Here is a 22,834-nt window from a genome sequence, read left to right on the forward strand (position 1 = left end):
AGGGATGTTTGGGTTCTTGTTTAAATTGAGAGCTTTGTAGAAGATATATCTAAGAGGTGTAACCACTGAAATTTGAGGTATGAAGAAGTACCTTTGGATGGCCAGATTTGGGTCCACAAGAGAAAAAAGACAATGAGAAGTTTGTTATTACTAGAGCCACACCTTTTACCTGCTGTATTCCAAACCCTTAGTCTCTGGATCACAGGTGCCATCACACGTTTTAAAATAAAGACTTAAAAATGAAAAATGAGTGAGGGTTGCTTTGTAGACAAAATTCTAAACAAGCAAGGTCAGTGTTGATGATTCAAGAAATTTCAGCATATCGAGTTTATGTCCAACTCTGTCCAGAGCTCACATGCCATGCTGGGCCAAAACTAAGTAATGAAGTGATATTTTCTAGGTCTTCTGTTTTCCTTTTTTGCTTTTGTTCTAACTCTACGGTATAGACTGTGTTGCTTAAGAGCATATGTGTTCCATTTCTGCTCCCATAATTACCTGGAGTCAGATGAATGCCAAGTGAGCAACTTAGAATAGATGCTCACCAACCTGCATGAATAGAGATTAGATTTTGGGTGGAGAAGATCACTGGATGTGTACACAATAAGGAAGATACATTTGAATCAGTGAGTTTACTGATAAGCCATAGAACACAATTCCCCACCCCATTTTTGCCAAAGTCTACTAGGAAGGTTGGCCCCTGCCTTCTGCCTTCTCCTAGGACTGGAGATAGAACTCCTCCCATGGTGCTTGCTAGACAAGTGCTCTGCTAACTGAGCTGTATTCCCAGTTCTCTTACTAGGAAAACAAAATGAAACAAGCAACAACAAAACTCAACACTAAACCACAAAACAAACAAAAACAAACAAACAAACAAACAAATAAACAAACAAAAAACAGCCCTAAGGAGATTTTCCCAGTGAATGCACTAATAGGAAGGTCTTTGTTGATCAGCTCTTAAAAGTCTTTAACTCTTGAACCATTGTCTTTTGTACTATAGAGACAGTCTTTTAGAACAAGAGAAAGATTTAACAGCAATATCTACTATTTATTAAAGACTGTGAGAGAAGCATTCCCCAGGCATTCCATAATTAAATAACTCTGTGTGTGTGTGTGTGTGTGTGTGTGTGTGTGTGTAGGGGAAAACTCAGAGGACAGTCTCAGGTGTCATTTGTCAGGTGCTTTGCACTTCCCAGTTTTATTTATCGACAAGCAGATAAAGCTTGCTCACTAGCCAGCAAGCTCTAAGGTTCAATCTGCCTTTGCCTCCTCAGTGCAACACCGTGTTTGACTTTTTTTTTTAAAGCCTGGGTCTAGGGATGAAACTAATGTCTCTGTGCAACATCATTCCAGTCCTTACCCAACTTTAAGAGAGAAGGGCATTATCATTCCCATGATTCAAAGAAGGAAGTGGGGGCTTAGGAGAAGTAAGTGATTTCCTTACATCATGCAGCTGATCATAGGGTTTTGCTGACTTTTGTATTTTCAGTGTCAAGTCAAAGGCTTACACACACCAGTGAATGCTTAAGAAAAATGTATTGAATTCTTTAACGAATACAGTGCCAAGAAGGCATTTCAGCCCATGTCTTCCTGCTGCCAAACCCTATTTATTCACCATGTTCCTGTCATGTCCCGTGTGGCAGGTGAAGGGTTTGTTGCCTGAGCTCTCGGCCAGCTACAGTGGCCTGTACTGGTTTCATGTTACTTCTATCACAAGTTCACATAAATTTTGTGCCTTAAGATATCTCAAAGCATCTCAAAGTCCCAAATGGGGCTAAATCATGGTGTATTCAAGGCACTAAAGCAAGGACCCACTTTCCTTCAATTGCCAATAACATGTTTTGTATTTCTATCTGAGCCCCACACCAGGCACTTTCAATGTATATATTTGCATGAATAGTATATTCACAAGAATTTAGTTATTCTCTAGGAAAGGACTACTTTATCATGTTTCCTGTATCGTTATGGGTCTTCTCTAGCAGAATCATTAGTACCCATTTCTATTACCAGTCTCTCTAAAGTAGTTGAAGCTCTTTCTATCCTGTCTCTCAAAATTCTTCCAGACTCTACCCAATGCCCAATTCCAAAGCCACTTTTATGTTTTTAGTCATTTGTAACAGCATCATTCTGCCTTAGGGTACAAACTATACTTCTGTATCCAAAGATCACAACAAATGAACACAAAATAGGTAGTTTAAAACAATATAACTTGATTATCACTTTTGAAGATCAGAAGCTCAAAATAGGCTTCACTGGCTAATATAATGGACTTGGAAGGGCTACAGTACTTTTTAGAGGCTCTCTAGAAGGACTTCCAAAAGCTGGGCATGGAGGCACACAGGTGTTATTCCAACACTGCAATTCTAACAACTGGGAGGCTTAGGCAGGAAAATGTGGAGTTGCAGGCCAGGGTGGGTGGTATAGCATGAGCCTGTCTCAAAAGTCATTAAAAGAATAAGAAGACCCATGTTTTTACACTCTGCAGCTTTTAGAGGCTGCCTGCATTTCTAAGCATTTGGGTCCTTATTTCAGCTGCAAAGCCAGCAGCGTTAGCATCTGCAAATCAATCTCTCTTTCATTTCTAAGGATGCTGTAAATGCACTGGGCTCACCTAGCTAATCCAGTACAATCTATCTCAAGATCTTTAATCATACAGGATTAAGATCACGTTTATCATGCAATATAACACACTTGCAGGTCCTCTTTGAGAAAGGGCACATCATTTTACCTATGACAGGATCTTTGGTGTCCAAGCAGAGGTGGCTGTGTGTGTGCACGTGTGTGCATGTAGATAGTTTAATAAAGGTGAAAGTAAATTAAGATACATATTAGGAACATGATTTTAAATCCTTTTTAAGAGCTACCAATTGCCCTACCTCTAGTTGGGAATATTTAATCGTCTTTACTCTCCAAATCTTAATGAATTAAGAGCAGATGCAAGGCTGGTGTGATGACTCAGCAGGTGAAATGCCTGCCTTGCAAGCCTGGCAGCCCGAGTTGGATTCCTGGAACCCACATGGAAGTGGAATGAGAGAATCAGCTCCGCAGGGTTGTTCTTTTGCTTCCACATGTTCACCTGGAGCATACACTACCCCTACATTATACAATACAATAGAACATATATAAATATATAAAATGTAAAAAGCACATGCAAGGAGCTGAATGATCAAAGTTAGTATTGTTGTTATTGGCAAAAATAATCTGTAGAATACTATCAGGGCCTCCAATTTCCAAAATGAAAGGGATGAAAAAAAACAAAAACAAAAACCAGGTATCCAGTTCCCTTGGTGGGGAGAGCTATCCTGGTTGATTGATTACTCATTACAAGTTCAAGGAGAGAATAAAGAAAGAGAATTTAGGTAAGGTATATCGTGAATACACTGACTGCAGATACTTGGCACAGTCTATTTAGAATCAGACTTTCCCTACTCCCTTCCCCCAATAGAATAAACAGTTATTTCCTAGGAACTGTAGACAAAGGAGTAGAGTTAAAGGTCTCTTTCTTCCTAGTTCTTTCCAGAGCACATCACCCACAGGATAGAAAGGCCGATCTGGTGAGCACTCTCTCCTCTCTGGACACAAGAGGACTAGTTCCCACCACATTACCATGCTAAAGCTTAATGCTGACTGGTATGCACCTGGCTTAAGAACCTCGTTCTAAGGGTTGGGAGAAGACATGCTCTGAATCACCCAAAAGCTCTTCTGAAAGAGTAATCATGGGGCGAATAAAAAAGTCACTATCCATGAAGTGATGCCAGGGAACAATGCACATGGCCTGTCTTGTCTGCCTCTAGCACCTGTGCCTAGGAAGAAAAGGTACAATCAGGCCTTACTTAAAGAATAACAGGTGCTCGCTTCGGCAGCACATATACTAAAATTGGAACGATACAGAGAAGATTAGCATGGCCCCTGCGCAAGGATGACACGCAAATTCGTGAAGCGTTCCATATTTTTTTTTTAAAAAAGAAAAGAATAGCAGAAGAATTAAGAACTTGATCCATGTGTGTGCACACTGGGATCTTGAGGATGGAAAGTGCATTATCCAGTATTCCTTAACTTTCCATGTTTTCCTCAAAGAGGTTTCCTATGTTAAAGACGGGAGTGGGGTAATTGGGACGTAACTCTCTGGGTTCACATGTATCTTGGGGTTTGTTTGTTTCTTAGGTGTACCTTGTATAAGAACCTAACTCAACACCAGTTTCTTCTAAGATGTAATAGGCAAGGCACTTGAAAAGCCTCTCTGAGAGCAGGTGACTCCTCCCAGTGCTGATGGTGATAAGGCCTTGGAGCCCTTACAGAGCCTCCTGAGGAGCAGCATCCCTGTGTGTTCTGAGTGGCACTGAGATGTCAGTCCAGTGCTGTCGCTGAGGTCTGAGTGTCGTGGGACTGTTCAGTCTGTGGTTCTTGTCACTTCAATTTCTTTGTGTTAGACCAAGAATAAGTTGATTCCACGTAATGACCTCTGGGAAATTTCTTTGGGGAGGATGGCTCTTTTGATGTGTTACCTTTGAATCCAGGGATTTAGAGGTGGACATTAGCTTCTGTGATCTTTCTCACTCAGGGTCACAACCTTGCCTCCAGCATAATAGCCTCTAAGTGGCTGTTTGAAAGGCACTAGGAAGATACTTACACCAACTGAGGCCCAGGCAGGCTGCTATAATTCCATAGCTGGTCACTGGCATCAAGTTTTCTTTTTAAAATTCTCATTTACTCCTGTTCTTTCTTTCTATCCTCCACTGCCCTAGCACAGATGGAGACATGGAATTCTTGCTAGAGGTGCTTTCCTTGGCTTAGTTTCAATATTGAGTTTGGTAGGACCCTTCTCTAATATCACCCACCATTTATTATGCTCTCGTATAAGACCAGGTTCTAATCCAGCTGATATGATTAAAATATTAAATATGTAATATTTAATGATAATTATGAGTGTAAAAATAAATAATAGTCACAATACACTGTGGAACAGAAATGTGTAAAGATAGAAGTATGACAGTGCCATGTGATTAAAACAGCCTGGTCAGGCATGGGCAGGGCTGATTGCGGGTGAGGTGAGGGTGGGGCAGTCCAGAATGTCTGACTCTGTTGTACTCAGGTCAAGCTTTATATAAGTCAGCTGAGTTGGTCCATCTTTTCTGAGAGGATTCCCCCAAATTATTTTTGCAAGACACAAATCTTGTCTCTAAAGCCATGAGTGATGGATGTCTGGAGCCTAGAAGATGAAATTGAGAATCTAGAGACCATGTCTGGTGTTACTTGGCATTTAATATGATGATATAGTGGAATGGAAAGTATGAGAGAGGGAGAGAATCTCGGGCAAAGGAAACAATACATGAAAAAAAAGAATAAAGGGAAATAAATAATCTTGGTGACTACGATGCACGCCCGTGGTGAACAGGGTAGGAAAGTGAAAAGGAAATCAGAATGGAAAAGCAAAGTAAGCCAGATTTTGTAGGACCTTCAATACTCTCATAAAATAACAAAACAAACAAATAAATGACAAAACAAAACTGGTAGTTTACTTATCTGGCTGTGGAGCTCCGCCCCACCTCCAAGTTTGTTTTTAGAAAATGCTTTTATGAGTTACTAAGCTAACAAGAAAAGTCGTTTTCCTCCCTCAAACCAAGTTGGGAACTTTAGATGTCTACAGATAGGGAAGTAAAGGAGAGACAAACGAACTCACCTCCACTTCCATTCTCCCACAGTCACACACAGGACCGGAGGACTGAGAGTGTCCTGAGGGGGACCTGGTGTGATCATATCTGAGAGAGTGTATATCATGAAGACAGGCATGTTTAAAGCTGACTTCGTATTACCACCATTTAGTAAACCTCACAGTGCCAAAGTCTCTTTTGTGTTACCAAATTGTGCAATAATATGTAAAACAAGGGAAACTACAATACATGAACATTGCTCTGGATGGTTTTGTGTCAACCACCAAAAGCAAGCCAACAAACAAAACAAAACAAAACAAAACAAAAACAAAAAAATTAAAAAAAATTTAAATGCTACCAGCAATTATTTTCATTCAGTTTAAAATACCACAGTGCCTTGAAATATTTTTATTTCAAGTAGACTTTGAAATATTTTTACCAGATTAAATGGCGGTGATTGAAGTGTGTAGGTCAAGGTGGTGATGTTGGTGAAGGTCTTCCATGCTCCTGTCATCTTGTCACTGTGGTATTCTGACAGAGTCTCCATTTTATGTCCTCGATGCAGAGATATCACTACTTGTCTAGAAATGGTTGCTTGAGGCTGAGAAGTGACACAGCAACCCGGAGCCTGGGATAGCTGCCAGCTTCTGAGAAGCACAGATTGCGATGTGAGGGGGAGGGGAAAGAGGGAAAGTTTCAAAGAGCAACCAAAGGCACGGGATGCTTTACTGGTGAGGGGTGGGAGGGATGATTGTGCCCTCACACACTGTGGGACTGGGCAGGGAGCAGCGACACTCCTGTATAGACTGCCACTGGGCTGGAGGAGGATACTAGCCAGCCCTGGGCTCTGGGTCCAGACAGGCTAGGCTGATTTCGCAGACCTCCACACTTAGAAAGGCATCTCTGTTAGGTCCCAAAGAAACCTGGGAGAAATAGCTAACTGCGTTGTCTATTAGCATACCAAAACGTGTGCCTGGCTTCGGGGCTCACCTGTGGCTCCACCCAGTGCTTCTCAACCCTCCGCGGACCCTAAACCTCTCCAGCCCAGGAATTTCGCCTCCCCTCCCCCAGCTTCTGATTCCTATATAACCATGCCATTTAGGCCTTGAGCTTTCTTGGCCCGCCCTTGGTCTCTTTTTCTCTTGGTTCTCTTCTCTTTCTCTCTCGCTCTTCCCCTCTCTCTCCTCTCAGGTCTGAACTCTTCCAGGTAACTCTGGCTGTACTCTCTCTCTCATATCTATACTTAAAATCCTCCTTGAGGCTCTTAATTTCTTAACGACCCCCTCCCCATTTTCATGAGGCACTCCGAGGTATGAAATAGATCCTTGCTATGAAAGAAACAAGAATTTTGAGAATTAAAATTTTCGCTGAACTAAAACAATGAGCAATGCCTCATTCTCTCATCTCCCAGGATGCTCATAAAATATTTTAAAGATAAAATATAATTGTATTGCTAATGTATATTGAACTATATGGTGCTGTTTGCATAAAAAAAACGCCTCTCATCTACTCTCCTTCAGTAAAACAGCCCATGTTAGCAATTTTGTGCACACCCTCCAAATAGGTTTTTTTCTTTTTGTAAATATGTAGTATTTTATTTTAACAAGTCTTCTTAATATTTAGTTTATATTTAGAGAAACAATAAAGATAAAATTTCAGAAGTCCCTTATAACATGCCCCAGTTTTTGGATTTGTGTGTATGTGTGTGTGTGCTTGTTTTTATGTCCTGTTTTTTTGTTTTTGTTTTCATTTTACATCTCTCTCCTTCTCTCTCCCAGTCACCCCTCCCACTATCCTTCTCCCCATTCCCTCATCCCTTTTCCTCTGAGCAGGTGGGACTGCCCTGGATATCCCCCTTTCCTTAGTATATCAAGACGTCTCCATGGGCATATCCTCTCCCACTGAGGCCAGTCAAGGTAGCCCAGCTAGAACATCCCATGGAGAGGGACCAGCTTTTGAGATAGCCCCTGCTCCAGTTGTTTGGGAGACACATGAAGACCAAGCCGCATATCTGCTACATATGTGTGGGGAGGCCTAGGTCCAGCCTGTGTATGCTCTTTCATTGGTGGTTCAGACTCAAAAAGCCCCAAGGGTCCAGGTTAGTTGACTCTGTTGGTCTTCCTATGGATTTCCTATCCTCTTGGGGCCCACAGTCCTTCTCCCTATTCTTCCATAAGAGTCTTCATGCTTCACCTACTCTTTGGCTATGAGTATCAGCATCTAAATCAGCTGCTGGGTGGAGCCTCTCAGAGGACAGCCATGCTAGACTCCTGACTGCAAGCATAACAGAGTATCATTAATGGTGTCAGGGATTGGTACTTGCCCATGGGATGGGTCTCAAATTGGGCCCATTATTGGTTAGCCATTCCTTCAGTCTCTGCTCATCCCCAGTGCCTGCATTTCTTGTAGACAGGATAAATTTGGGGTCAATAGTTTTGTGGGTAGGTTTGTGTCCTGATAGCTCCACTGGGGTTCCTGCCTTGCTACAGGAGGTGGCCTCTTCAGTTTCTGCATCCCCACTGCTGTGAGTCACAGCTAAGGTCACTCCCATTGATTCTTAGGTACCTCACTTATCACAGGTCTCTGTCTTGTACCGGAGGTGCCCACCACCTCCCCACCCCCCTCAGTTGCAGATTTCTATTAGTTCTCATGGCCATTGGCCCATCTCTCCAGTCGTTCTCCATACCTGATCCTGAATCCCACAGTCCCTTCCCCATACCCTCTCTAATGCAATTCTCTCCCTCTATTTGCTCCTTAGGACTATTTTATTCTCCCTTCTAAGTCCTTCCTCACTTGTGCCTTCCTTCTTGTTTAGCTTCTTTGGGTCTGTGGAGTGTTGCATGGGTATCCTGTAGTTTATGGCTAATATCTACTTATAAGTGAGGCATGTCCTTTAGGGACTGAGTTTCCTCACCCAGGATATTCTCATACACTTTATTTACTTACTTAATACAGGGTCTCTTTATGTAGCAAGGTTAACTAACCTAGCACTACCTGCTGTGTAGCCCAGCGTGGACTTTAAACCTTGGTCCTGCTGTCTCGTGCCTCCTGAGTGCAGGGAAGACAGGTGTGCGAGCACCAGCCTCAGCTAACAAGCTTCGTGTTTTAGAGCAGTTCACAGCAAAATAGAGTAGGAAGGATGGCGCTCCCTCTCACATGCATGATCATCCCTCACTGTGGGTAGGTGCTCTGCTCCAGAGAGGAGGATAAAACTACACTGATTAACCCTTACCACCCACAGCCTGTAGTTTACATTAGAGTTCACCCTATCAAACCTTTAAAACATTTATTTAGTTCTGTAATTTTCATAAATCAAAGTGGGATTTGCTATGCATACTAGTGTACAACTCATGAGCACTATTTTTTTACAATACGTTTTTATATGTTTGTGTGTTTAATGAGTACATAAGTCAGTACAAACACACCTGCTTATTTCTTATTTTATTTTATGTACATGAATGTTCTACCCACAGGTATGTCTGTGGGAGGATGTCAGGTCTTCTTGAAATGGAATTACACAGACACTTATGAACTGCCGCATGGCATGTGTGAGCTACCATGTGGTTGCTAGGAAGTAAACCCTAGTTCTTTGGAATAGTAGCCAGTGCTCTTAATCACTGAGCCATCTCTCCAGCCCCTGATCTACTTTGTTCTTTGATAAGGCAAGTAGTACTAAGTTGTAGCCTATAATTCAATTTATTTTTACCCTATTTTCTTCTTTAGTATCTTCATTTGTAAACAATGCAATCTGCATATTTTTATACATATGACTTATACATTTTTCACCAATATCCATGTGTGGTATATTTCTAGAAGTAGAATTGTGATTGTCATAGGGCATAACTTTACAGTAATGCTATTATTAAGATACATTGAGAATCCTGGAGCAGAGAGAGGAGAGAATTTACTTGTAAATGACAAACTATTTCACTTCCTGTAGGAAGGCAAGCATTATGTTTGTGCCAGTTACTCTACCGTAAAACTCAAATACACACCTATATCTCTCACTGTATTGTAACTCTTCAAGAATAGGACACCTGTCTGTATTCACTTTCCCAACTCATATCCACATCCTTATCGCCTGCTATAATGACCACTTTGTTGTCAACAAATATTTAGTGGCATAAGTAATAAAGCTCCGGAGAAGAAGGTATTTTATCTGTTTTACAGATGGAAACCATCAAAGCAATGTTATAGAAATAGTATAGAAGAAATGAGAAGAAAGATTAGTGGCTCTGATGTTTGAACCCAAGGCTTTGACTGTCCTAGGACTTGTTCTTTAGACCAGACTAGCCCAGAACTAACAGAGATCTGACTTCCTCTGCCTCCCAAGTGCTGGGTTAAAGGCTCATGTCACTACGGTCCAGCATCCCAGGGCCACTGATACCTAATCTAGAGTGCTTCCTTCCAAGTCTTAACTAGGCAATCATTTCCAGAGGCCTTGAAAAATCATTGTCTCCCTCCCAGCCACTTCTAAACTGGAAAGGTGACCCTCAGTGACACCTGAGAAGGTCAGACCCTCTGGCATGAGGGTCCCTGAAAAAGAGATTTCTTGGAGGTCCTGCCCACAGGAATAAGCTAACAGCAGTATTTGTACTAATGATAATTATTCTTTATTGCAGTGTCTCCTTGTGCCAGGCATTCTTCTCTGTAATTTATGAGCCATGTCTCTTTTAATGCTCACAGTCCCATTAGGTGGATATTGTCATCTTTGTTTTGCACATGAAAATGGTAGGCACTGAGAGAGCCAAGAGACTGACTGCTCAAGGTTTTACAGCATGTGAGGAGTGAGGATGAGGTCCTTATTCAAATCTGTGACCCCATTCTGAAACATCTGAATTCTAAGCATTATCCCTTAGGGTGTCATAGTCAGCTGCCATGGAGGGGTGTGGAGTAAGGTTTTTGAGAAGAAATGCTATAAAGGGAAATTCCTTTTTCTAGATCCTAGAGAACCTAAGCAGCCAGAAAATAAAACAGAGAAAACAGGCAGCTTGAGCTGTGCCTGTGTTGTGGAAAACACTGGAAGAAGTTTGATTTGATTTTTTTTTCAAGCTAGGAAAGTGGGAAGGTATGAGACCAGCCATTCCAATGTTTGAATCGGGATTTGGAGCACGTGATGCCTTTATACTCTTAACCTAGAAATGGCAGAGTTATTTTGGGCACAAAGCGAGAGCTGTGGCTTTAAAAATATGCCAACTGTATTTCTCTCTTCCGCTCCAAGATTACTGAAAATTAGCCCAGCTGTGGCCCGAGGCACCAAACAGTCATAGAATCTTTTTCCAGATCATCTCATCCCACCCAAAGAGAGTGAAACACCAGGAGTGTCATTTCTGGTGACCCCTGGCAATCAGCCTGTCACTTGCCCAGTCTGATTTCCAGTCAGAGATCAAAAAGCTCGGCCTGTGAATCTAGAGCAGCTCCACCCCTACACACTCACACACGCACATGCACGCACACACGTACGCATGCAGGCACACACACAGCACACTGCCAGGCTTCCAAGGTGTGTCTGTTTAAAGCAGAAGTCATTGTCCTACTGAGCCAAGGGCCATCGAGAGAATGACTTTTCAACTTCATTACCAAATCCCTGTGTGATTCAGAGCAAATCAACTTGCTGTAATTTAAGCCTTCAGATGTTTTTCTGAAAAAATAAGACATTATTTTAAATCCATATTTAAATAAATTTAATTAATTATAATAACTTAAAATTAGTCAAATAAATACACATTGGCAAAATGCACAAATAAACTGCCTAGCTCATGGGAAGAATTCAATAATCCTTTAATAAACGAGTGAATCTTCCGTTTCTCTTTCTTACTAACAAGTAAGAGTTAATGGGGTTTTCATTTTGTGCCAGGCCGGCGCACTTTAAGAAGAATTACATTTAATTTCGTAACAACTGCTATTATTACCCACTTTACAAATGAAAACCGAGGACCGAAGATAATAAAAGATATCTGGAACACCGTAATTTACACCAGGTAGCTAGGTATCTTGGTAACAAAGTTTCAAGCTTTGTAGAGCTCAGGAAATAGATGCTGGCATTTGTTTTTATGGTTTTTTTTTTTTTTTTCTGTGTCCACTTTAAGAACCAAGAAGCTGCAGGAAAATGAAGGATGTGGTTGGTTGGTCCCCAGGTGGTTGTAGTCTTTTTTTTGTCTTTCTGATCCAGGACAGGCCTCAGGTTTCAGACTCTTCTGTCTGAAGAGTTTTGAGTTTTGCGAACGTGATGCAGGTTTGAGCAATTGATCAGCAGCTGAGGGGCGGTGCTTCTCCAGCAGTCCACAAACTCAAGTAAAGATGGAAGTAAGGAAGAGGGGATGTTTTCCATCTATAGCCCGGTTTTGTTGTTGTTGTTTGTTTGTTTGTTTTTGTTTTTTTCCAGCAGTTTGAGTGTAGATTTGTTGTTGTTGTTTTTGTTTTTCCCTTTAGTCAAGCACTAGCATGTATACAATTCTAAACTCAAGCTAAATTCTGAAAACAGGACTGGAGCAAGAGCCCATTGCACTAAACTAGAAGACACAAAGGAAATCAGGGCCGCCATAAAGAATGCAGTGACTCTGTCTGTGGCGCGGGTGGCAGAAGCAGCTAGGGAGAGGGAAAGGCAGGGTGGCACTGAGCACAGAGCCTCTGGATACTCACATGCAAACCCCAGACGAGCCTTTGGTAACCAGACTCTTCCCTCAGCCGCGGGGATCAGCGGCAGCAGCAGCCCACCCCTGATCAGGAACAGTTCAGGGGAGCTGGCTGGCTGGCTGGCTGGGCCGGAAGCGCCTGTAATCATTTAATAGCCTTTGCTGGGTGCACTGACAGATCAGAGTGGGCGGTAGGCAGGCTCCAAAGTGCTGTCTGGCAAGATAGTCCTCGGCTTTAATCACAATGATGGGTTTTCTGGAAGCTCTTTATTAACCTCAGCACCGAATCCCAGAGATGGTAACAAAGGGATGAATGGGGAGACGGGGGAGGGCCTGAAACCTGGAGGCTGAGCTGTGATTTTCCTGACTCCTCACCCTCACCCCCTCCCCCACCTTCGTTTCTTTCAGCAGATTCTAGCTCAGAGGCCCCTGCCTGCCTCTCTGCCTCTCTTGCATCTCTGCCTCTCTGCCTCGCTGCCTCTCCAAGATGGAAACAAAACTGATAGCCGTAACAACACCCGTACATGTATTATATTTTACGTTATCAAATGACCTTGATACACAGTTCAGAATGTGCCTCTGCAATCTGCCTAGATTCTAGTGCCAGGCCACACCGGTTAGTAAATCATGTGTCCAAATTGGTCCTTAGGCCCTACATCTACAAAACAGGTACACATGTTAGCAATACCTATTTCTTTTAGTCTTCATTGTCCCCCCTTTTAATTCTGCAGTTCAGCATGGGGCTTTGGGGAAACATTTACAGGGTTGGCATGAACCGCAACTTCTAAAGACCCTCCCCTGGCTTTTAAGTCCCCAGTCATTCTTAGTCCCTGAAGAATGCCATGAACCCATGCAGCCAGACTTAGCATGAAAGAGGAGAGAGAGGAATTTTGCCCAGAGACCCCTGGACGGTGCCCAAGTGGATTATAGGATTACACGAAGTTGCCAGCTAGCTACTTCCGGAAAGCAGTTTTTAAAGTAAAAAGGGAAGATTTATACTTTTGAAAAATGCATGCAGTTCTAATTTTTAAGTTGTGAAGAAACTGGCCAGGACCAGAAAGAAAGAAAGAAAGAAAGAAAGAAAGAAAGAAAGAAAGAAAGAAAGAAAGAAAGAAAGAAAGAAAGAAAGAAAGAGAAAGAAAGGAAGGAAGAAAGAAAGCCAAACTTTTTTTTTCATAATTGTGATTCTACTTTTCTAAAACTTCTAAATCTTGAGTTGTCATCTGAATATATGGAATGGCTCTTCCTAAGGATCCAAACTCCTGTGGGTTTGATATTTCTTATATCCTCTTTCTAGGATCTTAGAAATCCACCTATTTGGATTTTGGGGGCAGTGGGTGTACTGGAGATTGGACTCAGGGCCTTGCCTTCTGCATCTTAAGCACACATGATTTACTATCACAAATCTATATTCCTAGCCCTTTACTACTTAAAAAACAAACAAACAAACAAACAAACAAAAAACGGTAGGCAGGGTCTCACTAGGTGGTCCAGGCTGACTTTGAACTCCAGCTCTTTGGATCTTGATTGACTGTGTCTTGGTCCCTGGGAGGAATGGGAGGGGCCTTGTGGGAACTCTAAGGAGGAGAGGAGGGATCTTTAAAAGGAGAGAGATTTCCTTGGTGGACCATTTGCTTGGACTGGCTTGCAGGTGGAGTTTGTTGTGTCTCCTCTTATCATGTTTAAGAGGAATCATATCCTTGGACCTTCCTGAAAGGTACAACATTTAGCAGGCAGAGCTAGCCAGGGCTCTGCAGTTCCCTTGCTCTGAGAAATCTGAGTAGGAAGGAGGCCAGGAATGGCTGTCTCATCAGATCCTTGAGCTGAGCTTTCGCTTCAGTGAGTCTCAATGCAGATGCTGCTGCTGCCCTCGGAGGTGTTTGCCTTACAAGAGGAGACCAGAATAGGTTATGCAGCACTGTGCCTGGGGAGTACTGGAGAACCCACACCTCTGCCTGCTCCACAGAAGCTGAACATGTGGACAGTGTACCTGAATAGCTCTCTGGCTGCCTCTTCAGAGTTTAGGCTGAGTCAGTTAGAAACCAAGACAGCCAGCAAAGGCTTGCTGAAATATAAAAGAGGTCAATTAGCTCCTGGCGTGCTGGCTGCCTGCGAAGCTTCCCTAGGCCAGTGCACAGGACCACTAGTGCCCTTTGCTGCCACAGAATGAAGCTGTCTCTGAGCTCTGGATCTCTGGGTGACTACAAGAGAGCCCTTATGTAGAGTCCTGGCTGTGGCCAGACAATGTTCTGTTCTGGGCTTTTGTAAGGGCAACTAAACTCCAGTGGTACCGAAACTTAGTAATGGACATCAATTCCAAGGCTTTTAAACAGTTTTAAAACATTTCTCCGGGCTGAGACTATAGCCCAGTGGCAGATTGTTTATGTAGTGTGTGTAAGGTCCTAGGTTTAATCCCCAGTTGCATTTTTTAAAGTTTTTATTTTTAAAGGCACAGTGACACCGGCCTGTAATCCCAGCTATAATGGAAACTCAGGAAGGAATGTAGACTCAAGGACAACCTAGGCTACAATAGTTTGAGGCCCAGCTAGGCAAGACCTTGTCTTCAACTAAAATAGGTAGATAATAATAGAGAAATGGATAGATAGATAAGATAAGATAGATTGAGACAGGTGGTGTGTATCAGCAGCAGACCACTTACTTAGCATGTGAAAGGCCTTGGGTTTCAAGCAAAAATGGAGACACCCCAACGCCCTTTTCTTTAGGGGGGGGTTCTTTCAAAGTCAGAGCCTGTGTCTGAAAATTAATCAGGTGGATTCTGGCTGAACTAAGCTGAAGATTGGATTATTTTATAGAAAAGAAATTAGTTTTAGCCTCAGAGCTGGAGTAAGTATCTCTTGCCCTATCCCTGGAATGCTGTAGCATTAACCCTACCAAGGGAATCCTGCTATGAGAAAAGGAGTTTAGGAAAGAAGGATGCTTCCTGTCCCCCCTTCCCTGCTTGCTCTTAACTCACAATTTATCCAGCTCTCCCAGTTCTAAGCACTGTCATATATATATATATGTATACACACACATACATACTAGGCACTGGTTATATTGGTGAACATATCTATGTCTATATATCTTGCCTCTGTAAACCTTGCAGAAGTAGCTTTTACTGGGTGAAGGGGGTACTGCTTGGCCCGAATGGTTATAGAATACATATCTGAAGAGACATTTAATCACACACTGGAATGGTGGAGTTCATAAGAGTGGAGGGAAGGGCTAGAGAGATGGATCAGTGGCTAAGAGTGGCAGCTGAGAGACTCAGTGTTCAGATCCCAGCAGTCAGCACACTCATAACCATCTCTAACTCTAGTTCCAGGGGGATTTGACAACCTCTTTTGGCTCCTTCCAGCTCCACACACATGCATGATACACAGATAGACATGCAGGCAAAACATGCATACACAGAAAATAATTTTCAATGAAATTCTTGAATAATGAAAAGGAGATCACTTGAGATGGTTCTGGCTTCTCTTCTAAAGTCACTGTTACATTTTATGATACGTCTGGAATCTTGGAGAAGCTTTGCACTGAAAACATCTTATTTTCCCAAGGCTTAGTGCAAACCTTACACCTTCAGAATCTACCTAACGTTTTCAAGATCTTGAGGCAAAACAACCGCATGGATGGAGAATAAAGACACCATATTACAGGTTATTCACAGCTCTTATAAACTATACCGAAAGAGTCTTTTTCCCCCTGTTGAGGCAGCAGACAGTTTCTGAATAATTTTAAGTGGAAAAGTGATCTCATCTGAGTTCTATTTTAAAGAATTTTACTTCCATTTTTAAAACTGGAGGACTTGAAAGAATAAGGATAATTTGGCTACAATGTGGGAGATTAGAGAGGGACCAAGAGGAAGCAGGAAAGAGGGGGTGGGGGTGGGGGTGGGGTGCTTTGGTTTATATAGATTATGATATCCTAAAAAGAAGAGACATGGGGGAGTCGGATGTACTTAGAAGGCATCAGTAATAAGTCTTGGCAATGCATCGTAGAGTGGACAATAAAGGAAAGCATAGCTTTTTGCACATCCTGGCTTGAACAGCAGGGACAGTGAGATGGTGTATGCTGAGACCAGAAAGAACTAGACAGGAATGGAAGGGAGGAATCAAAAGCTTGATTTTAGATTTTGTTTTTTCCAGTTTGCAATTTCTTGAAATTTGTAAGTAGAGACATCAAAGAGGCAGTTGGATATAGGAGATTGAAGCACAGAGGGATAGGAACTTTAAGTAAAAATCTGTATCTCATTAGTACATATTTATACATTTATATTTATTTGAGATAATTTAAGGATGTCCTTGAACTTGTTACATTGTCCAGGCTGTCTTTGAACTTTTCCATCCTTCTGATTGTGCCATTATGCTTGACTTTATTATTATATTTAGGTGGTCATTTATGCCCCCAAACAGGACTGAGACCCTAAAAAGAGAGGATAGAGATAAAATAGAGACGACAGTCACAGGCCAAATCCATCAAATGACATAGGTGAGGAGGGCCATGCAAAGCAAGCTGGTTTAAAGGAAGGAAGGTCAGGAGAGTGTTCTGTGCTGACCCGAGGACACATCCACAAAATATGGAAGAGGCAGCTGGGTGTGGTGGTGCACACCTTTAATACCAGCACTTGGGAGGCAGAGACAGGTGAATTTCTGAGTTCGAGGCCAGCCTGGTCTACAAAGTGAGTTCCAGGACAGCCAGGGCTACACAGAGAAACCCTGTCTCGGAAAAAAAAAATATGGAAGAGGAAGAAAATCTCTCTGACTCCTTTTTTGCTTTTCTAAAAGCAAAATATAGATTTGCAAAAACAAACGAAAAGTGCTTGTAAAGACACTAGGGAAAACTAAATATAACCACCAGAAAATAGCTAATGTTGGATTTGGCCTAGACTTGAGTCTATAGTAACAACGTGTGCTAACTAACCAGTTGCCATTTGCCATTTAAGTTGTTGTCCTTGAGGGAAAAAAAAAGTTTATTCTTTTGTCTTGTCACTTGTCTAAAAATTCACTACTCTTTATTGAAACCTATGAAATTCGATTTAGAGCCATCTATTGGGGAACTATCTAGTCCTTTGGTATTTCTATGTCTATATGGAATACATGCACTATCAAGCTTCTCTCTCTCTCTCTCTCTCTGTCTCTCTCTCTGTCTCTCTCTCTCTGTCTCTCTCTGTCTGTCTCTCTCTGTCTCTCTCTCTCTCTTTCATCTTAATCTGTCATGTCACAGAAGTATAGACCAATGCTAAGATTCCATGGATATATTACTCTCCTATGTAACTAAGAACTCATGAGTCATTGTTTCAAGAAGGAAGTGACAAGCGTTTCTGAGAGGTTTGATAGGATAGGAATGAAAGGCGACTATTGGTTTAGGAAATAATAATACAAACTTGGTGTGGACAATGTTCAAAGCAGTAGCACTCAGGGACGCCAAGGAAATGGTTGGAAGTAAGGCATGGAAATACCAGGTGTGAACAACCCTGAGATGCAGAGGAACAGAATCAAGTTATTTGACTGAACTTTCTGTGAGTCCCCCCAAAAGCAGAGCCGGGTGCCTAAACCCTCTCATGATGTCCAAAGGTTCCTGTGTCATGGCTCCTTGAGTCACCTTTCCATCCCTCTCTCTTCCCATCTTTGGCTTCTCTTCTAAGTCACTCTGACACTTCAGGGCACCTTCTGTGACTCCATAGTCATCTTCTGCAGGCTCAGAGCAAACGGAACTTTACATCTACAATCCCATATAACCGTCTCCAAAATATTAACAACTTTCTCCTCTGTAGTCCCACAGTGTTTTGCATGTGCCTTGGTGGCCTTGGTGTATAGACTGTGACCACTCTGGGGAAGGAAGCTTGCCTTGGGGATGAAATTGGAACACTTTATCCACACAAATAGATTTGGTTTACAGCAAGATTTCATCCTCTTCTACTTTGAAGTAATCTCTATACCCGATGTCTTCCCATTTCATCTCTGTTTTGTCCATAGAATTAAGGCAGACAGTTAATTCAAATGGTCCATTTATAGTTTGGGCAGAATTAAGAGGAAAAATAAGCAAAGTGGTGGAGGCACACACGTTTAATCCTAGCATCCAGGATGTAGATGGAGCTGTGAGTTCGAGGCTACCCTGGTCTACAGATCAAGTTCTAGGACAGTCATGACTACACACAGAAACCCTGTCGGGAAAAAAAAAACCCAAAGACCAAAAGAACAAAAAACTAAAAACAAACAAACAAACAAACAAACAAACAAACAAACAAGAGAGTAAAAATAAATTTGCACCTGGTCAATCAATCCACTGAAAGTAGCATTTCCTACTTTAAGCTTGGATATTTCCTGTCTTGTTCCCAGGTAAGTTTCCATAGCTGTGTTATTCAGGAAACTCTTCCCAGAGAGTCAAAACTGTGTTATTAGAAAACTAGATGTGTGGGCCCTGTGGTAAGAAAATCTGCCCTGTTGATTGTTTCCACACACTGGCAGTTTCTCCCCCTTGTTTATGAGTAAGGGAGGGCTTACTTTCACTGTTGTTGACAGTGTTGTTTGATGCTTTGTCTTTCAGAACCTGAGGCAGGAGAGGTGTCCCCTCCGGTGGGCGCTGGCGTCAACAGCAACAGCTGGACCTTTAAATACGGACCAGGCAACCCCAAACAGTCCGGTCCCGGTGAGTTGCCAGACAAATTCATTATCCCAGGATCTCCTGCAATCATCTCCATCCGGCAGGAGCCTGCTAACAACCAAATTGACAAAAGCGATTTTATAACCTTCGGCAAAAAGGAGGAGACCAAGAAAAAGAAGAAAAAGAAGAAGGGTAACAAGACCCAGGAGAAAAAAGAGAAAGGGAACAGCACGACGGACAACAGTGACCAGTGAGGCCACCAAATGGAAACAAGCCACTTAGCCAGTTTTTGTAATAATGGCAAATCTCTCCCATGTAGCAACTCTCCTGCTCCTTTCTCCTATGACATGAGCCCTCAGAAATCTGCAGAAAGTTCCCTGTGTCTGTCTTGATCGCATTTAACAGGTTTTGTCTGAAAAAGCTTTCCTAAGTCTGGTGTTAACTTTCTCTCTCTCCACTCTGGCTTGTTTTCAGAACCTAAAAAGCAGACCCAGGTTTCCTTTCTCCCCCGCCGCAAAGGAGAAGCTTCCCAGCCCCGCCAGTGAGAGTTGGACTCTCTGCCCTGTGCTTCAAGCATCCTGTCTTGATGATATTTGCAGGGCAGGCTGAAAGGTATCCAGGTTGAGCAGTTGGGTGTTTGTGGTCACTGGGTATGTGTGGCTACCAAGAGTGTTGGAGAGCCTGGTATTGGCTGGGATGGTCCAGATTAGACTAGTTAACACAAGGAGGGCTGGGAATCAAAGGCACATAAACACCGAGAGTCTTTCATCTGGAGGGGGAAAATGTGAAACTTACAAGGACCAGACTTTCTCATCTCTCAACTAGACATATGATGGCCATCCTCTAGCAGACAAAACCATCCCCACCGACAAAGCTTTAGGAGCCCCTCAAGTGTGCTGGCTATAACATCACTGTATTCAAAACCTGCATTATGCACATGAGCCAGCAGTTCAAGCGTTTAACAAGAGGGTCGGCCAGGGCAACAGAAGCAGATCTGATGTGTTTCCTGTACATGTCCTTGTGCTCACGCTATTAAAAATTCTTTTGCACACAATGTTTATGAAAAGGTCACATCCTTTTCCAACAACACATATGCAAAAGCAAAAGAAAAACCCAAGACCTCACTTTATGCTGTTTGTTGTTTGATAGATTTATTAAAAAGAAAAGAGAAAGTCTATAGCTATAAATCTTTAAAGAAATATGATGAATACAATCCCCCCTCCCAACCTTCCCTCAAAAGAGAATCCAGTCTACAGCCATTTGAAATGATCGTTGCTGCTACAGAAGTGCTTTAAGAGAATTGCCTGGAACATCTGTATTATCCCGGCCACCTGCCAATCACAGCTTTACTCTTTCAGGTCACTCTGGGGCTGCCTCTTGCATGTATTAATTACTAAATAGAAGGATCTTTCTCTCTTTTCTAAGAAAAATGATGTGCACTTTGATTACACAACCTTCTCTAACCCACGATATCAAGACCCAGAAACTGAAGAAAAATCTTGTTTTCTCATGCATACAGTGAGCAGACTTTTCATTCCTCTGGTTCTGTGGTTGTCTCGGTGTGGTAGCCTACACCTCCGCCTTGTTTAGCTTTCCTTTTCTAGAACACTCTGAATTGCTAACCTTACTAACACCTATGATGTTACCTGAATCAATCTCCCATATGTATGCTGTATGCTATTATAAGACTCCTGAGATATACTTACTCTGTGCTTGTGTATGTGAATGTTAATGCAACTATTACCTAGAGTGAACTTTAAGCTTTATTGTTGAATGTAAGCCCATTATATTTCCTTTTGTACACCTGTGGAAAAGTGGAATAGTGTTTTTTTAAAAACCATTGTTAATCAGCTTTTGTGTATGAAAGACACAGTAAAATTTCTTTCTTAAATCAAGATGCTGGTGATTCAAGGAATTTTATTTATGGTCAGCCAAGGGCTGTCTCTTGCCAAGACTCCTGCTGGCAAGGGAAAATGGATAAAGCTGGTTTTTTTTTTCCTAGTAAGAATTCTGGAATAAATACTGAAGAAAGTCCCTGAGGGTATGCAAGCACAAAATTGTACCAATCTGACCTCTTTGAATTTGCAGACTGCTTTGAAATGCTATCCGGAATATCAGCTTGTAGAAAGTAATAAAATTTACTGTTACCATAAATAAGACATTTTAAGTTTATTGTGCACAACTTAGATGTTTGCTTAATTATATTATCTATTTAAAAGCATATAAAAGAGGTAGGAGTCTGTTTTAAAAGGCATAAAAAATCTCAAAAAAAAAAAACCTGTCTTGTCTACTTTTAGCTTCATTCTCCCATATTTTGAAGGGTGTGTAACTTCAGCTCTGCAGGATTGCATGGGGTAAAACTCGTTGACAGCGCATGTGAACCATTGCTACATTGTAGGTTGTGATCATTTTGCCCCACTGAAGCCCATGTAACTGACCTTACGTGCCTTTTGAACTAGGAGAATCGGGCTATAATTTATTAATGATGATAACGATAATGTGTATGTACAGCACTTTTTAAACTTACGAAGTGCTTTCCAATTCGTGTTAGTTATTAGTTATTACAGCTGTAAGGATAAAACACGTCATGTGGATTCATTTTTAATTGGTGCTATTGGTATTTCCTCTGTTCTTGCTAATAAATGGAAATGGTGGTGTGAAAGCAATGGTGGTCATTTCTAAGTATAAGAGTAGGAGAACACGGGACACTGATGGTCATGACCCGTTACTGCTCAAGAGTCTGGCTGTCACCTGGATCTTGTTTGTCATGGAGGCAAACAAGGGTGGGATTACGAGTCACGCGTTACAGCCAGGGGAGTGATGACCACTTCCTGCTTTGCTATTTCAATCTGACAAGAACTACAGTAAATCGGTTTTTATCACTAGAGATCCCTTCCTCAGCCATCCTGTTTAACTATTTATTTAGCCCTTGTACCTCTCTACAATTAGCAAGCCAAGTAATCACACAAACACAGATACACCACAGATACACACTCCAGCACACATGCCCATACCACACCACCACATACTTCACACACATACACACACACCCCACACACACCCACACAATACACTCACACACACACCACACCACACATAACACACACATACCACACATACATATCCTACACACATATACTCACACACACACCTATAACACACCACAACATACTTCACACATATTACATATACTATAACACTTCACACACATACTTCACACATATTACATACATACACACACACACACACTACACACATACCCCCCACATATATCCTCCCACACATATACTCACACACACCTACAACACACCCCATACACACCACACATATACTTTACACACACACACTACACACATACACACCCCACATACACCCACACCCACTACACCCCCATCCTCCCCACACACCACCCCTACAAATGTACTTTTGTTGATGACATAGTACTTAACCTCCACCCTCCTGGATAGGTTCATTCCATGCTACTACATTTTCTGTTAACAAGTAGATAGATTATTCTTTTGAAGCTTAAATTTTGATGAGCATTGGCTTTAGATTCGATAGTTCTCAGTGTGGAGCAGTCCTCCTCTCTTCCAAGGTGGGAGGAGAGGGGGCATCAGTTTATGTCAGAGATATTTTTGTCTTCCTTAATTGGAAATGAGAATGCTGTGGCTTCCATTGAGACTAAAGACACTGCTCAACACCCCACAGTTCACAGGAGAGGCCCCCCCACAAGAAACGAGCTTTCTAGTTCAAAATGTTAATAGTAACAAGAGCGGGGAAGCTTGAGAGAGGGAGTGACTGTGTAACTTGTTTAACTCGAGTTTAAAGTGGAACGGAGGTACTGTTAATAACTCCTCTATGGTTTCCACAAGGATGGCAGCAGCTGACTGGGGTGTTGGGACTACGCATGTAAACAACATGATATCTCTCTGTAGCTAGCCAGGA

At 42.1% G+C, this 22,834-nt stretch overlaps 1 protein-coding gene and 1 non-coding gene across 3 annotated transcripts in view; both read left to right on the forward strand.

Annotated features, from left to right (window-relative positions):
• Pcdhac2 (protocadherin alpha subfamily C, 2) overlaps window positions 1-21,542 on the forward strand; it is a 44,294-nt gene extending 22,752 nt beyond the window's left edge. Inside the window, exons 4-5 of one of the 2 annotated variants that reach the window (XM_029472210.2) lie at window positions 18,833-18,934; window positions 19,364-21,542. In XM_029472210.2, the coding sequence (XP_029328070.1) occupies window positions 18,833-18,934; window positions 19,364-19,434 (173 nt within the window). In that variant the 3' untranslated portion in view covers window positions 19,435-21,542. Of the gene's footprint in view, window positions 1-18,832 lie in introns of both variants that reach the window. The other variant, XM_029472207.2, reaches the window with a different exon arrangement.
• Window positions 3,845-3,951, forward strand: LOC115029935 (U6 spliceosomal RNA). Its single transcript, XR_003835496.1, has one exon. It is a non-coding gene; the product is annotated as a U6 spliceosomal RNA (small nuclear RNA).
• Window positions 21,543-22,834: the final 1,292 nt, after the last annotated feature.

The sequence above is a fragment of the Mus caroli genome, unplaced genomic scaffold (genome assembly GCF_978045245.1).
Source record: "Mus caroli unplaced genomic scaffold, Mus_caroli_1 scaffold_19, whole genome shotgun sequence".
NCBI classification, from domain to species: domain Eukaryota; kingdom Metazoa; phylum Chordata; class Mammalia; order Rodentia; family Muridae; genus Mus; species Mus caroli.